This window comes from Chlorocebus sabaeus, chromosome 9, assembly GCF_047675955.1.
Source record: "Chlorocebus sabaeus isolate Y175 chromosome 9, mChlSab1.0.hap1, whole genome shotgun sequence".
Classification (NCBI taxonomy): domain Eukaryota; kingdom Metazoa; phylum Chordata; class Mammalia; order Primates; family Cercopithecidae; genus Chlorocebus; species Chlorocebus sabaeus.
The window spans coordinates 68,303,606-68,319,737 of NC_132912.1; the positions used below are offsets into that span (position 1 = coordinate 68,303,606).

Sequence of the window (16,132 nt, forward strand, 5' to 3'; positions counted from 1 at the left end):
TTATAGCATTTTTTCCCCCTCTAGTTTGGGATTCAGTCTAGGATTAGGTATTGTTTAATTGTCACGTTTCTAGCTTCCTTGAATCTGGAACATTTCCACAGGCTTTCTTTGTCTGCCTTTCTTCTTCTTCTTTTTTTTTTTGAGTTAGAGAGTTAGAGTCTCACTCTGCTGTCACCCAGGGTGCAGTGTGGTGTTGTGAGCACCACTGCACCTTGAACTCCTGGGCTCGAGTGATCCTCCCACCCCAGCCTCCTGAGTAGCCAGGATTCCAGGTGCATGGTGCCCCACTGGCTCTTTGTCTTTCTTGACATTGACTTTTTAAGTAGAATGCTTCTCACTTTTGATGTGTCTGGCATTTCCTTATGAGTAGACTTAGGTATTCCTGGATGGAGCATTGTGTAAGTGATGATGTGTCCTTCTCAGAGTATACAGTGTCCCTCGCTGGTGATGTTAATTTTGACACCATCCAGTCAGTGTTGATTAATTTCTTTATAGTTACTGTATTTTTACCTTTCAACCAATAAGCAATCTATAAGAGGACATTTTAAGACTATGCAAATATTCTACTCCTCAACAAAATTTCTCCTTAGATTTAACATCCTTTAATGATTCTTGCCTGAATTTTTTTTTTTGAGGCGGAGTTTCACTCTTGTTCGTTACCCAGGCTGTAGTACAATGGCACGATCTCATCTCACTGCAACCTTTGCCTCCCAGGTTCAAGCAATTCTCCTGCCTCAGCCTCCTGAGTAGCTGGAATTACAGGCGCGTGCCACCATGCCCTGCTAATTTTTGTGTTTTTAGTAGAGACAGGGTTTCACCGTGTTGGCCAGGATGGTCTCAATCTTCTGACCTTGTGATCCCCCTGCCTGGGCCTCCCAGAGTGCTGGGATTACAGGCGTGAACCACCGCCAGTGAGCTAGCCAGGTGTGGTAGCTTCAGGTGGGAGGCCTGCTTAAGGCCAGGAGTTTGAAACCAGCCTTTGCAACATAATGAGACCCCATTTCTACAAAAATTAAAAAAAAAATTAGCTGAGTTTGGTGATGTGAGCTTGTAGTCCCAGCCACTTGGGAGGCTGAGGAGAGAGGATTGCTTGAGGCCAGGAGTTTGAAGCTGCAGGATTCATGATCCTGCCACTGCACCCCAGCTTGGGTGACAGAGGAGACCTTGTCTTAAAAAAAAAAAAGTAGACACAACTTATTTAACAGCTTCATTAAGGTATAATTTACATACCATAAAATTCATTCATTTTAAGTGTACAATTTAGTGATTTTAAATAAATTTACAGAGTTGTGCAATCATTACCACAATCCAGCTTTAGAACATTTCCATCACCCTAAAAAGTTCCATTTTGCCTGTTTGCCACCCCACTCCTCACCACAGGCAACTGTTAACCTGATTTCAATCTCTTTAGATTTGTCCTTTCTGGACATTTCATATAGATAGAATCATATATAATACATAGTCTTTTGCATCTGGCTTCTTTTACTTAGCATAATGTTTTGAGGTTTAGCTATACTTTTGCATGTGTTAGTAGTTCATTACTTTTGATTTCCGAATAGTGTTGCATATATGGCTAGCCTTTGTTTTGTTTATTCATTCACCAGTTGATGGACTTGTGGATTGTTCCTACTCTTTGGCTATTATAAATAATACTGCTGTGAGATTCACGTACACATCTTTAGGTGGACCTTTGTTTTCATTTCGTTGGGTAGAATCTTAGGAGTGAAATGGCTGGGTTTTATTTTTTTCTGTGAATTTTTGTAAATTTATGTTTAATTTTTTGAGTAACTGCCAAACTGTTTTCCAAAGTGGCCGTGCCATTTTACAAATTTCTGTTTTGCAAAGTGGCTGCTCAGTTTTTCCATAGCCTCATCTACACTTGTTATTATCTTTTTGATTATAATAATTCTGTTGGGTCTGAGGTAATATCTCATTTTGGTTTTGATTTGCACTTATTTAATGACTAATGATGTTGAGCCTCTTTTCATAAGTTTATTAGCCATTAGTGTATCCTCTTTTGGGAAAATATCTGTTCAAATCTTTAGCTTATTTTAAAATTGGATTATGTATCTTTTTATTGTTGAACTTTAAGAATTTCTTATGTTTATATTTATCAGACATAGGACTTGCAAAAGTCTTTCTCCCAAATATTTTTCTCTGTGGCTTATCTTTTCATTTTCTTGATAGTATCTTTTGAAGTGCAAATTTTAAATTTTGATTAAGTTCACTTTATCCATATTTTTTCTTTTATGGATTATGCTTTTGGGGTCATATCTAAAAAAAGGCAGATATTGTGTGTGTGTGTGTGTGTGTGTGTGTGTGTGTGTGTGTGTGTGTTTTGTAGAGAAAAAAACTCAATTATGTTGTTTTTTTCTCTACAAAAAGAAACATGTTTGCCAGGCTGGTCTTGAACTGGTCTGTGTTGCCCAGGCTGGTTTTGAACTCCTGGCCTCAAGTGATCCTTCCGCTTTGGCTTCCCAAAGTGCTGAGATTTCAGGCATGAGCCACTGTGCCTGGCTAAAAAGGCAGATGTTAAAACCACTTTCCTTTCGTAGAATTATGAGATTCTCTTTATTTTCAGGGCTAATACAGTGGTTAGATCCATTTATTGAGTGAGTTGTGTTGAAATGCATAAGGACTTGCCTCTGGGTGGTGTCCTATGGTCCTAGCCCCCTTTGGGCAACTATTACTAAGAAGGCTATGTATATAATGTTGATCAAAAGTATAGGCTTTGGGGCTCGACTGCCTGCGTTTGAATTTTGACCTCATCTCTTCCTGGCAATGTTACCTTGGGAAAGTGGCTTAATTTCTCAGTGCCTCAGTTTCCTCATCCGTAAAGTATGGATGATAATAGTGCTTCCCTCATAAGATATTTGTCTGTACGTTGCACAGAAAACGTTTGGAGCAGAGCAAGGGCCCAACAAATAGACCGTTATTGCTGGGGAGCAATTCTCAGTTGTAATTTGGGATGGAGTTGTGCATATTAAAATCATTTGAGGGGCTTTGCATGCCTTTTCTAATGTGGCAGGCCATGGGTTAGAGATGCTGGGGTGATAAGCCTTGCACTTAGCCTTCCTTGATACATTTAAAGCTGATTGTTGCTTACAGTCACTTTCATTAAGTGAGGCAATTTGTATTGATGTGTGGAATCACAAAACTTTCCATCAGATGTAAAAATAGCTCAAGCTCCATTAACACTTAGAAAAGGAAGAATCAGCTAACTACTGTTGCCAAGGCAAATATTAGGCAGTAAGCCTTAGGCAAACCAAGAACAGGATGTAAGGTATTCACATTTGATAAAATACATTTCTCTGCCTTTGGGGCATTTTGTTAGGCCAGACACCTGATTATACAGTAAGAACTTGCAATTCAGTGATAGCATTCCTGTTTCGTTCCTGTTGGAATAGAAGAGCTTCAACTTTTTTTTTTCTTGTTTTCATTTGCAGAATGAGATTAATGAAATTTGAGACCTACCTTCCTTTAAAAGGGATCCATGGTCTGATACGGGTATAGTATCAATAATTTATAAAGAATTCTTATAATTCAACAATAAAAAGACAATTTTTAAATGGGCAAAAGATTTTAGCAGACATTTCTCCAAAGAAGACGTACAAATATCCAAAAAGCACATGAAAAGATGTCATCATCATTGATCATTAGTGAAATGTAAATCAAAACCGCAATGTAATACCACTTTATACCCACTAGGATCGCTATCATTTTTTAAAAAAGGAAGTGTCAGTGAAGATGTGGAGAAACAGGAACCTTCATATACTGCTGCTGGGAATGTTTGTTAGTTCAGCCAATGTAGAGAATGGTTTGGTGGTTTCTCAAAAGTTAAAACATAGAATTGCCATGTGACCCAACAGTTCTACTCCTGTACCCCAAATAACTGAAAGCATATGTCAACACAGAAATTTGTACACAAATGTTTATAGCAGCATTATTCCTAATAGCAAAGGTGCAAAAAACCCAAATCTTCATCAGTAGATGAATTAATAAGCACATTTTGGTACATACATACACTAAAATATTTAACTCTAAAAAGGAACGAAGCAGTGATAATGCTTCAGCTTGGATGAACCTTGAAAACATTAGGCTAAATGAAAGAAGTTGGTCACAGAGGTCTTATGTTGTATGATTCTTTCTATATAATGTATCCAGAATACATAAATTCAGATAGACAAAAAGCAACTTAGAGGTCACTAGGGGATGGGACATGGAGAAAGAGGAGTGATTATTTAAATGGGTATGAGGGTTGGACATGGTGGCTCACGCCTATATTCCCAGCGCTTTGGGAGGCCGAGGTGGGCAGATCACCTGAGGTCAGTACTTCGAGACCAGCCTGTCCAACATGGTAAAACCCCATCTACAAAAAATCCAAAAATTAGCCAGGAATGGTGGCAGGTGCCTGTAATCGCAGCTACTCAGAAGGCTGAGGCAGGAGAGAATTGCTTGAACCCAGGAGGCAAAGGTTGCAGAGAGCCAAGATTGCACCATTGCACTCTAGCCTGGACGACAGAGCAAGACTCCATCTCAAAAAATAAAAATAAAATAAAAATAAATAAAGTAAATAAATAAATGGGTATGGAATGCTTTTATCAGGTGATAAAGTTTTGCTATTAAAGAATGCTGGTGGTTGCACAACATTGAATACACTAAATATAAATACTGCTGTATTGTATACTTTAAAATGGTTAATTTTATGTTATGCAAATTTCACCTCAATTTTTTAAAAAAGGGATTCATAAGGTATATTTACTTTTTGTGCTTCCCAGAGCCAAAATTTTTTTTTGGAGACAGTGTCAGTCTCACTGTGTTACCCAGGCTGGAGTGCAGTGGCGCGATCTCGGCTCACTGCAACCTCTTCCTCCCAGGTTCAAGCAATTCTCCTGCCTCAGCCTCCTGAGTAGCTGGGATTACAGGCACACACCACCACACCCGGCTAATTTTTGTATTTTTAGTAGAGACAGGGGTTTCACCATGTTGGTCAGTCTGGTCTCGAACTCCTGACCTCAGGTGATCTGCCTGCCTCGGCCTCCCAAAGTGCTGGGATTACAGGTGTAAGCCACCGCGGCTGGCCAGAATTTCATTTCTTTTTGAGGCTGAATAATATTCCACTGTGTATATATACCACAGTTTGTTTATCCATTCATCTGTTGATATACATTTGGGTTATTTCCATCTTTTGGCTGTCATGAGTAGTGCTTCTGGAAACATGCATATACATGTATTTGAGTCCCTTTTTCAATTCTCTTGGGCATATACCTAGGAGTAGAATTGCTGGGTCATATGATAATTCTATGTTTAACTTTTTGAGGAACTGCCAAACTGTTTTTCACAGTGACTGAGTCATTTTACCTTCCTAGCAACAATGTATGTGGGTTCCAATTTCTGCACATCCTGGCCAGCACTTGTCATTTTCCATTACTTTGATTATAGACAGTTTAGTGGGTGTGATATGGTAACTCACAGTGGTTTTGATTTGCATTTCCCTAAGTGACTAATAATGTTCATGTGCTTGTTAGCCAGTTCTGCTTGTTAGCCATTTGTATTTCTGCCTTGGAGAAAAAGTCTATTCAAGTCCTTTTGTCTGTTTTTGTTTTTGTTTCTTTGTTTGTTTGTTTTTTGAGACAGAGTCTCACTTTGTCACCCAGGCTGGAGTACAATGGTGTGATCTTGGCTCACAGCAACCTCTGCCTCCCGGGTTTAAGCGATTCTCTTGTCTCAGCCTCCTGAGTATGTGGGATTACAGACACCTGCCACCACACCCAGCTAATTTTTATATTTTTAGTAGAGATGGCATTTCACCATATTGGTCAGGCTGGTCTTGAACTCCTGACCTCAAGTGATCAGCCTGCCTCAGCCTCCCAAAATGTTGGGATTACAGGCGTGAGCCACCGTGCCTGGCCCCTTTTCCCATTTTAAAATTAGGTTCAACTGGGTTCTGTAGCTTACACCCATAATCCCAGCTATGCAGGAGGCTGAGGCAGGAGGATCACTTGAGCCAGGAGTTTGAGGTTACAGTAAGCTGTGATTGCGCCACTGCAGTCCAGCCTGGGTGACAGAGCAAGACCCAGTCTCTTAAAAAATGAAAAAAAATTGGGCCGGGCGCGGTGACTCACGCCTGTAATCCCAACACTTTGGGAGGCCGAGGAGGGCGGATCATGAGGTCAGGAGATTGAGACCATCCTGGCTAAAACAGTGAAACCCCGTCTCTACTAAAAATACAAAAAAATTAGCTGGGCATGGTGGTGGGCGCCTGTAGTCCCAGCTACTCAGGAGGCGGAGGCGGGAGAATGGCATGAACCCGGGAGGCGGAGTTTGCAATGAGCCAAGATGGCGCCACTGCCCTCCAGCCTGGGCAACAGAGCAAGACTCTTGTCTCAAAAATAAATAAATAAATAAATAAAAATAAAAAAATGAAAATATTAGATTGTATATTCGTTGTTGAATTGGAAGAGTTCTTTGTATATTCTGGATACTAGACCCTTATCAGGTAAATTACTTGCAAATATTTCTGCCATTCTGTAGGCTTCTTTTCACTTTCCTGATAGTGTTCTTGATGCACAAAAGTTTTTTAATTTGATGAAGTCCAGTTTATTTCTTTTGTCGTCCATGTTTTTGGTGTCATATTTGAGAATCCATTGCCGAATTCCAGGTCATGATCTATTTTGTGTTAATTTTTTTATATGGTAGGAGGTTGTAGTCTATCTTTATACTTTTGCATGTGGGTATTCTATTGTTCCAGCATCATTTATTGAGGAGATTGTCTCTATTGAATGGTCTTGCCACCTTGTAGAAAATCACTTGGCTGTAGGTGTGTGGGTGTATTTCTGGGGACTCAATTTTATTCTTGCCATTTGCCTTTGTAAGGGCAGAGTTTCTTGTTTTTCTCCCTTTGATAACAGGATCATGGGGTTGACAGCAGCATTTTCCAGAATCCCAAAAAGCTTCATCTCACTATTGGGATGTTGGTGCTTTTGAGTGAGGAAGAGATCCAGCAGACATGTGAGATGCTGCAGAAGTGTAAAGAGGAATTCATTAAGTGAGTAATCCTCAGGGATGGGGTTGGGTGGTCTACCTGGGCTGGCTTCTTTTTGGTGTTACAGACTTTTTTTTGAACTAGAGGGTGTACGACATGGGAAGGATTCATGCGATTTGATGGAGCCCACTCAGGTAATCTAGGCTAACCTCTCATATCAGAATCTGTAGCCTTAATCACACCTACAAAAGTCTCTTTGCCATGTAAGATAGAATATTTATAAATTCCAGAGAGTGGGACATCAACATCTCTGGGGGTCATTATTCTGTCTACTATAGTAACCCAAACATTATAACACGATTCTCTGGAAAGTCTTCATTATATTTTAGAAACACTGACTTTCTTTTCTTTTTTTTTGAAACAGAGTCTTGCTCTGTCGCCCAGGCTGGAGTGAAGTGGCGCAGTCTTGGCTCACTGCAAGCTCCGGGTTCATGCCATTCTCCTGCCTCAGCCTCCCGAATAGCTGGGACTACAGGCACCCGCCACCACACCCGGCTAATTTTTTGTATTTTTAGTAGAGACGGGATTTCACTGTGTTAGCTAGGATGGTCTTGATCTTCTGACCTTGTGATCCGCCTGCCTCAGCCTCCCAAAGTGTTGGGATTACAGGCGTGAGCCACTGCACCCAGCCTCTTTTTTTTTTTTTTTTTCCAGTACAAATAATTTTATTTGATTCAGCAAGTATTTAAAAAGATAAAGCCTTTTAAAATTATTATTATTATTTTATTTATTTATTTATTTATTTTTAGAGACAGAGTCTTGCTCTGTTGCCCAGACTAGTCTCAAACTCCTGGTCTCAAGCAACCTTCCTGCTTCGGCCTCCAAAAGTGCTAGGATTACAGGTGTGAGCTGCCATGTCCAGCCAGTTCAAAAAGGATACCAGAAATAGTCTAAGCAATCTGTTTTGACTCAGGGAAAGCATTACTGTTCTAAGGGCAGAGTTGTTACTCTTTTTTACTGTAAAATTTTAATTTACACATATATCTGACATAACAGCTTTATTTCAAAGAACCATATCTTCCCGTATTTCCCTTTACTTTCTTCCTTTTACTTAAGACTGACAAAGGAGAGAAATGTGAAAGCCAATTCACTCAAATAGTTTTTTTATTCCATTCTTGTAGGCAGGCCCCATGCTATTCTAACATGGCCTTATAGAAATGGTTTACCTGGTTCATTGGATAGAACAAGGTAAAAGGATCTAAAATTTTTCTCTAGTTATATTGTATATGAAACTGTGTAGCTGGGTGTGGTGGCTCACACTTGTAATCTCAGCACTTTGGGAGGCCGACGCGGGCAGATCACGAGGTCAGGAGATCAAGACCATCCTGGCTAACGCGGTGAAACCCTGCCTCTACTAAAACTGCAAAAAATTAGCCGGGCGTGGTGGCAGGTGCCTGTCGTCCCAGCTGCTTGGGAGGCTGAGGCAGGAGAATGGCGTGAACCCAGGAGGCGGAGCTTGCAGTGAGCCGAGATGGCGCCTCTGCACTCAAGCCTGGGTGACAGAGCGAGACTCCATCTCAAAAAAAAAAAAAAAAAAAAGAAAAGAAACTGTGTAATGCAAACACTTTATGGGCCAGTTATCCTTTTCCACTAATTGTTTTAAAGATAAACTATTTTTCTTGAGCAAGATCATAATCTGATAGGGTTTGCAGTCTCCTATCCTTTCTGAATCTGAGAGAGCAAAAACACTTCTTGTCATGTTCTTTGCTCAGTAACAGACATACCTATTTTCTTTAGATCTTACCTGAAATGCAAAATAATTTGGTGTTTGTCATTAGATACTTGCCGTTTCCCTTGTATAAAGCAAAACATTATGCTTTATTTTACAAAGCAGGGCAGTTTTACCTGGTTTAAGGATCAATTCTGATACTTTAACTTGTTTCCAGTTTACTTTTTGCTAAACTAAACTGAAAGCTGCTGCATTTCCTTGGCTGCCATTGGGATAATCTTGCTAAGAAAAAATTTAAAGGTAGATAAAATATTTGTTTAGAGAAGTATTTGTTCTTTTTACCTTTTGAAAATTAGGTCACAGGTTTTTAATCACTGAAGCTTTATCCTAAGCTGTGGGAAGATTTAGCTGAGTTCCTCCCTTTTATGTCTCTTGGTGCCTTTTGTGACTAAATGCCAAATCGGAGCCCTTTAAGCATGTCAGAGTTAGTGTGCCTAGGGAATAAAGAGCAGTCTTAATAGTTCCTCAGAATTTTTGACATGACAGTATGAAAACAGTAATTGTAGTTTTTCAAATTCAGCAAAGCTTTTGAAATAGGACAAAGTTACCCTGCCAAAAATCTGCAGTGCATGCAAAAATTTGTTTAAAGATGCTCTTTTTAAAAAGCTGGAAAGATGTGGAACCAGCGAGTAAAATAAAGCAAGCCTCCCCAACCTTCTTCTAATTTCCCCCGTCACATGCATTTGTTTAAAAAGTAAAAAGTGCAAAACTGATTTACTTCTGAGAAGAGACTACTTCTTAAAAAAACAAAAAGGGTACTTCTGTTAAAGCTCTGGTAAGTAAATCAGTAAATTGGATCGCTGAATTTTTTCTTGCTCTTTGACCTTAATCTTTGTGCTTGGTATATACTTAGAAAAAAAAATTGTAAATAATGGCATTTCTAACCTGAACCTTTTATGGTGTAGTGGTCCCAAATTAAAATATGAAAGGAAAACACTGAAAAATGAACAGACCTGTACATAGTGTGCTGTAGTTTAATTTGATGGTTTTTAAAATTGAAGGATTGAAATAAATGTGGCTATATTGGAATTTGATTTAAACTGTGGTGCTATATGGCTATATTAAAGAAATGAGTAGTTGAGTATTCGTTTTAAATTTGGGGGTAGTTTTTTAATTTGAAGGATGCTATAAGACCAAAAACAGGATTTTTGTTTCAGTTTTTCAGTGAAAGGCTTATGTAGCTCTATAGATTTTGAATGAATTATTCAGTGTTTAGTAAATTCGGAAGCTCCGGCTGTGTCCCTGTTGACTTTTCTTTGTGAGATGTAGGACACAGACCGTGCACTGGCTCTGAGTATGGAGTCTGACAGATGTGCGGCTCTTCTTCAGTCCCAGCAGCACCCTCCTGTGCCTCAGTTTTCCCAGCAGGTCTGACGTCAAACCGCAGAAGTTTAAAGGGACTAGAAAGAGGAGAGAAAATACCCATGAACAAACGTTAATGCCTGATTATTGCCTCACGTGGCATCAGTTGGAAAGTAATTTGCTTACTGGTGTCCCAGATGTAATTGTTTGGCCACCAAGACAAAGTGTTTATCGGGCAAACCATTGGATTTCTATCCTGCTCTTTAATCTCCCTCTTGATAAATCTTAGGAGTAGGTTGAGAGAGTTTGTGTTTCTGCTCATAAAGCAGGCTTTGGATCCTGTTTCGTTGTTTCTAACTTTTTTTTGTTCTTAGTACCCCATCTAATTCCAAGTATTTGAGGTAGTTAAGAGGACATGTATACAAAAGAAATGTTACAGTCAGAGATTTAGAAACCATAAGGATGGTATAGGGAGAAAATTCTACCTGAAAATCAAGGTAAGATAATAATTGTACTTGAGCATTAAAGTGTGGTACTATTTTCTGACACCAGTGTACTTGAACTAAATTACAAAAAGAAGTACACCATTTATTATAGTTCTTGTCTGATAAAAAGCAGTATGACAATTTTTTTTATAGTTTAAAAAAGTTTTCAGTTGTGGTAAAATACAACATAAAATTTGCCATCATAACCATTTTAAGTGCACAGTTCAGTAGTGTTAAGTACACTCAGGCTGTTGTGCAGCCAACCCCAGTATAACAGTTTTTTCAGGAGAGTAACCTTTTCTGGTTCTCAGTCTGTCAAAAGTTTGTCATGTAAATCTTAATAAAGAACGCTAAATGATGATGGACAGTGTCTTTAACAGGAATTTTGCAGAAGATAAAAACATTGTTCTTATGGGTCTTTCTTCTGTTGACCCTAGAAATTGCAGATGTAACATTAAATGTAACCCATTAAAAACATTTTAGTGGGGATCTAAGCCAATGGTGTGATGCTTTCTGGTGATTTAACTATGCAGGGTGAGAGCTTTAGAAATGGTGGGGGATGTATATTTAGTGTGAAACTTTTCTTCAAACAGACTTTTTTGACTTCACTTTGATAGGATTCAGTGGCAATCTTTCAAATTGAATTCTTTGGCTAGTGCTTGGAATGGAGATATATTGTGTATTGATTGAAGCTACATACCTCAGATGACAGTTCAGAGCTTGGCTTGTGTTTTGAAATGTTTCACTTCTTATTAGAGGTGGCTATAGGAAGACTTACTATGATTGGGGCTGTAATTTTTCTTAATTAGAAAAAGTATCTGGGCCAGGCACAGTGACTCAGGCCTGTAACCCAAGCACTTTGGGAGGCCAAGCTGGGAGGATTGCTTGAGCCCAGGAGTTTGAGACCACACTGGGCAACATGGAAAGAAAAGTATCTGCCTAAAATAGTTGAGTTACTAATTTCGTACTGAGAAAAGTTTTGGTCTTATGCAATAATAAGGCCTTGAAGTGTTAAGGGAATCTTTACTATTAGGATTCCTAGGCTACAAAGCATCCCCATGACCTGGGTTCAATGTCAAGACAACTTTTTTTCCAGCTGTCTTTTGATTGATCCTAAAATCTCTTTTTTCTTTCTTTTTTTTTTTTTTTGAGACAGAATCTCATTCTGTCACCCAGGCTGGAGTGCAGTGGCGAGATCTCTGCTCACTGCAAGCTCCGCCCCCTGGGTTCACGCCATTCTCCTGCCTCAGCCTCCCGAGTAGCTGGGACTATAGGTGCCCGCCACCACGCCTGGCTAGCTTTTTGTATATTTAGTAGAGACGGGATTTCACTGTGTTTCTCTGTGTTAGCCAGAATGGTCTCGATCTCCTGACCTCGTGATCCACCTGCCTTAGCCTCCCAAAGTGCTGGGATTACAGGTGTGAGCCACTGCGTCCGGCCAAATCCTTTTGTTTTTAAGGCAGCACCACATTTTTACTTAATGACAATATAGCATGTATATTATGCTGTTCTTGCATTATTGCTATAAAGAAGTACCAGCGACTGGGTAACTTATAATGAAAAGAAGATTAATTGGCTCACAGTTCTGCAGGTTTGCAAGAAGCATGCTCGGCTCCTGGGGAGGCCTCAGGAAGCTTCATTTATGGCAGAAGGTGAAGGGGATCAAGCATGTCACATGGCAAAAGCAGGAACAAGCAACAGAGAGTGGCAGGGGAGGTGCCATACACTTTGAAACAAGTAGATTTTGTGTGAACTCAGACTGAGAGCTCATTTATCACCAAGGGGTGGCCCAAGCCATTGACAAGAGGTCTGTCCCCATGATCCCAACACCTCCCACTAGGCCCCACCTCCAACATTAGGGATTACAATTCAACAGGAGATTTGTGCAGGGACACATATTCAACTAATATATCAGCCTGTGACCATATTCTTCTCAAAATTCTCCAGAACAGCTTCCCCCTTAAAACATCCGTTTAATGTTTACCAGAGATTTATTGAACACCCATTTTGTATAAGGCATGGTGTCAGAATTTGAGGATATAGATGTGGATAAGATGGAGAAAGTGCCTATCCTCCTCGGGTTTGGAGAAGACTGTGCAGTGAGCTGATTTTTAATTGGGTTTCAGCATGGCACAACAAGGCCTTTTCTGGTTGGAGTACAAGTTTCTTTAATAAGGGGCCCAGGAAGAAAACAGGATGGTGGAGCTTTACTTAACACAAAGGTAATACATGTTAACTTTAGGAAAGCCAGTAATTATAGATACACAAAAATAAAATATCACTTGTAATCTTACCACTTAAAAATAATTACCATTAACATTTTGGATACGTATATGTATGTTTTTCCTTTGATGTGTAATTTACTTACAGTAAAAATGCACAGATCTTAGGTGTAGTTGATGAGCTTTGACAAAATGTCTGTACCTGTGCAACCTCACCCAAATCAAGATGTGGAACATTGCCATCACCCCATGAGGGTCCCTCATGCCTTTTTCCAGTGACTTCACTTCTCCCAGAAGCAACCTGTGTTCTGATTTCTATTGCATAGATTTGGCTGGTTTGTTTTTTAATGTCTTCAAATAGAATTTTTCAGTATATACACTTTTGTTTTGGTTTATTTTGGATATTTTTAAAAATTTTAACTTGTTAATGGATAATACATTTACATAGTTCAAAAATTTAAAGTTGCAAAGGATATGCAGTGCAGTTTCTCTACCACTGAAATTTATCAACCACCTGCTTTCCTCTCTAGAGGCAACCAGTGTGTCACTTTCTCTGTGTCCTTCCAGGGATTTTATAGATGTGTAAACAAATATATATAACATATATTTTTTCTTACCTCCATCTTTTGTACAAGTAGCTTAGCATGCACATTGTTGTAGACCTTTTTTAAAATTTAGAAATATAATTTATTATATCAGTTTTATATATTATTTTATATCAGTTCTTAATCAGTTTTTTATATCTTTTTATATCAGTACCTAAAAGCTTCCTTAGTCACATGTATAGTTTATTTATTGCTCATAGTATTATAGTTTATCTAATCTGTACCATGTTATTTGACTTTTAGTCTGTTGCCAGTCTTTTGATACTCGAAACAAAACTTTATGCCTCATTTAAAACCCTATGCATAGGCCAAGTGCAGTGGCTCACACCCATAACCCCAGCATTTTGGGAGGCCAAGGCAGTCTGATGGCTTCAGCCCAGGAGTTTGAGACCAGCCTGGGCAACATGGCAAAACCCAGTCTCTACTAAAAATATAAAAATTAGCCGGACATGGTGGTACACATTTGTAATTCTAGCTACTTGGGAGGCTGAGGCACAAGAATCGCTTGAACCTGGGAGGTGGAGGTTGCAATGAGCCAAGATCACGTCACTGCACTCTAGCCTGAGTGACAGAGTGTGACCCTGTCTCAAAAACAAAAACAAAAACCCTATGCATAAATTATTTCTCATAAATATGAGTATATTCTTATTGCATCATGCTAAGAGGCACATATTTGTCTGGCTATTTCTTTTACTGTTAATATTCAGCTTGGTCAGTTGGTTCAGGTGCGGTCATGACCATTGTTTATAGAGCTCCTCTTTAGAGAGGTCACTTTATATTTCCCCCAGCCTTTTGCCCAAGTTTTTAGCAGCCATTGGTGATCATTGTCAAGATCTATTATTATTATTATTTTTATTATTATTATTATTTTTGAGATGGAGTCTCACTCTGTCGCCCCGGCTGGAGTACAGTGACATTATCTCGGCTCACTGCAAGCTCCGCCTCCTGGGTTCACACCATTCTTCTGCCTCAGCCTCCCGAGTAGCTGGGACGTCAGGCACCCGCCACCACACCTGGCTATTTTTTTGTATTTTTAGTAGAGATGGGGTTTCACTGTATTAGTCAGGATGGTCTCGATCTCCTGACCTCATGATCCACCCGCCTTGGCCTCCCAAAGTGCTGGGATTACAGGCATGAGCCACCGCGCCCGGCTGAGATCTATTTTTTATCAGGGGTTGCAAGATTCTAATTTCATTGTTCTTTCTACATTTACTAGTTTTGGAGTTCTTCTGTAAAGGAGAACTTTCTTTATCAACAGTTACACAAGTTGATGTGTAACTGAATTCATAATTGTTTCCTTAGGATGGGCTCCTGGAAATGGAATTGCTTGGGGAAAGGGTTTTTATTGAAGAAGACTTCTCATAAATACTGACAGATTGCTTGTAAAGATGTGATATCAGGCTGAGGGCAGTGGGTCATGCCTGTAATTCCAGCACTTTGGGAGTCTGGGGCGGGAGGATCACCTGAGGACGAGAGTTCAAGACCACCCTGGCCAATATAGCGAGACCCCATCTCTACTAAAAATACAAAAATTAGCTTGGTGTGGTGGCGAGCACCTGCAGTCCCAGCTACTCAGGAGGCTGAGACAGGAGAATCACTTGAACCTAGGAGGCAGAGGTTGCAATCCGAGATTGTGCCATTGCACTCCAGCCTGGGCGACTAGCAAAACTGTCTCCAAAAAAAAAAAAAAAAAGGCCAGGCAAGGTGACTCACACCTATAATCCCAGCACTTTGGGAGGCCGAGGCAGGCAGATCACAAGGTCAGGAGATCGAGACCATCCTGGCTAACATGGTGAAACTCTGTCTCTACTAAAAATACAAAATAATTAGCTGGGCGTCGTGGCAGGTGTCTGTAGTCCCAGCTACTTGGGAGGCTGTGGCAGGAGAATGACATGAACCCGGGAGGTGGAGGTTGCAGTAAGCCAGGATCGTGCCACTGCACTCCAGCCTGGGCAATAGAGCGAGACTCCATCTCAAAACAAAACAAATGAACCAAACAAACAAAAAAATAAATAAAGATGTGATATCAGTTTACACCTCCACCTTTGTTATATGAGTGAAACGCTGTTTGTAACTTGTTGAAATAGTAGAGATGGGCACCTGAGAGATGAGCCAACATAGTAAATGTCTTTATGGATCAGAACTGTCATCTCTTGACTTTCTCTATGAGACCATGCTAATAAACTGGTATTGGGATAAATATAGTGTGACACTGGAAATACTTTCCAGTGTTTTCCAATTTGTGTGCATTGAAAATTTACTAATTTTGAAATTAGAAGGGCAATTAAATAATGTTAGGGAAAAAACACAACTACTATGTTTTTGTACATATGTAAGTAACATACATATTTGACTATGTATATTAACCATGTTTCAAAATATAATAGCCCTCTTAGCTTAAACACTTATAGATATCTTAATGCTTTTTCCTTTGCAGTGACATTTCTGGGGGTAAACCCCTAGAAGTGGAGATGGCAGGGATAGAATACATGAATGATGATCCTGGCATGGTGGATGTTCTTTACGCCAAAGTCCATATGAAAGATGGCTCCAACAGGTATGTTTCTGGAATGCTTCTTTGTTTCAATCAAGAGGTACCTAAAATCATCCTCAAAAGTTTGATTAATTTTGATTCCTTTTCTTTGAGTTCTTATTGTAAAGAACATGTTAATTATCTCTTTCTTTCTTTCTTTCTTTCTTTCTTTCTTTCTTTCTTTCTTTCTTAATAATCTCTTGGAAGAGGA

The 16,132-nt window shown here is 39.6% G+C and overlaps 1 protein-coding gene across 3 annotated transcripts in view; it reads left to right on the forward strand.

Moving 5' to 3' along the window:
- Positions 1-16,132, forward strand: part of ASCC1 (activating signal cointegrator 1 complex subunit 1) — a 113,698-nt gene that overhangs the window by 45,824 nt on the left and 51,742 nt on the right. For all 3 annotated transcript variants that reach the window (XM_007963117.3, XM_038009082.2, XM_038009083.2), the window contains exons 6-7: positions 6,912-7,048; positions 15,826-15,945. In XM_007963117.3, the coding sequence (XP_007961308.1) occupies positions 6,912-7,048; positions 15,826-15,945 (257 nt within the window). The remainder of the gene's footprint in view (positions 1-6,911; positions 7,049-15,825; positions 15,946-16,132) is intronic.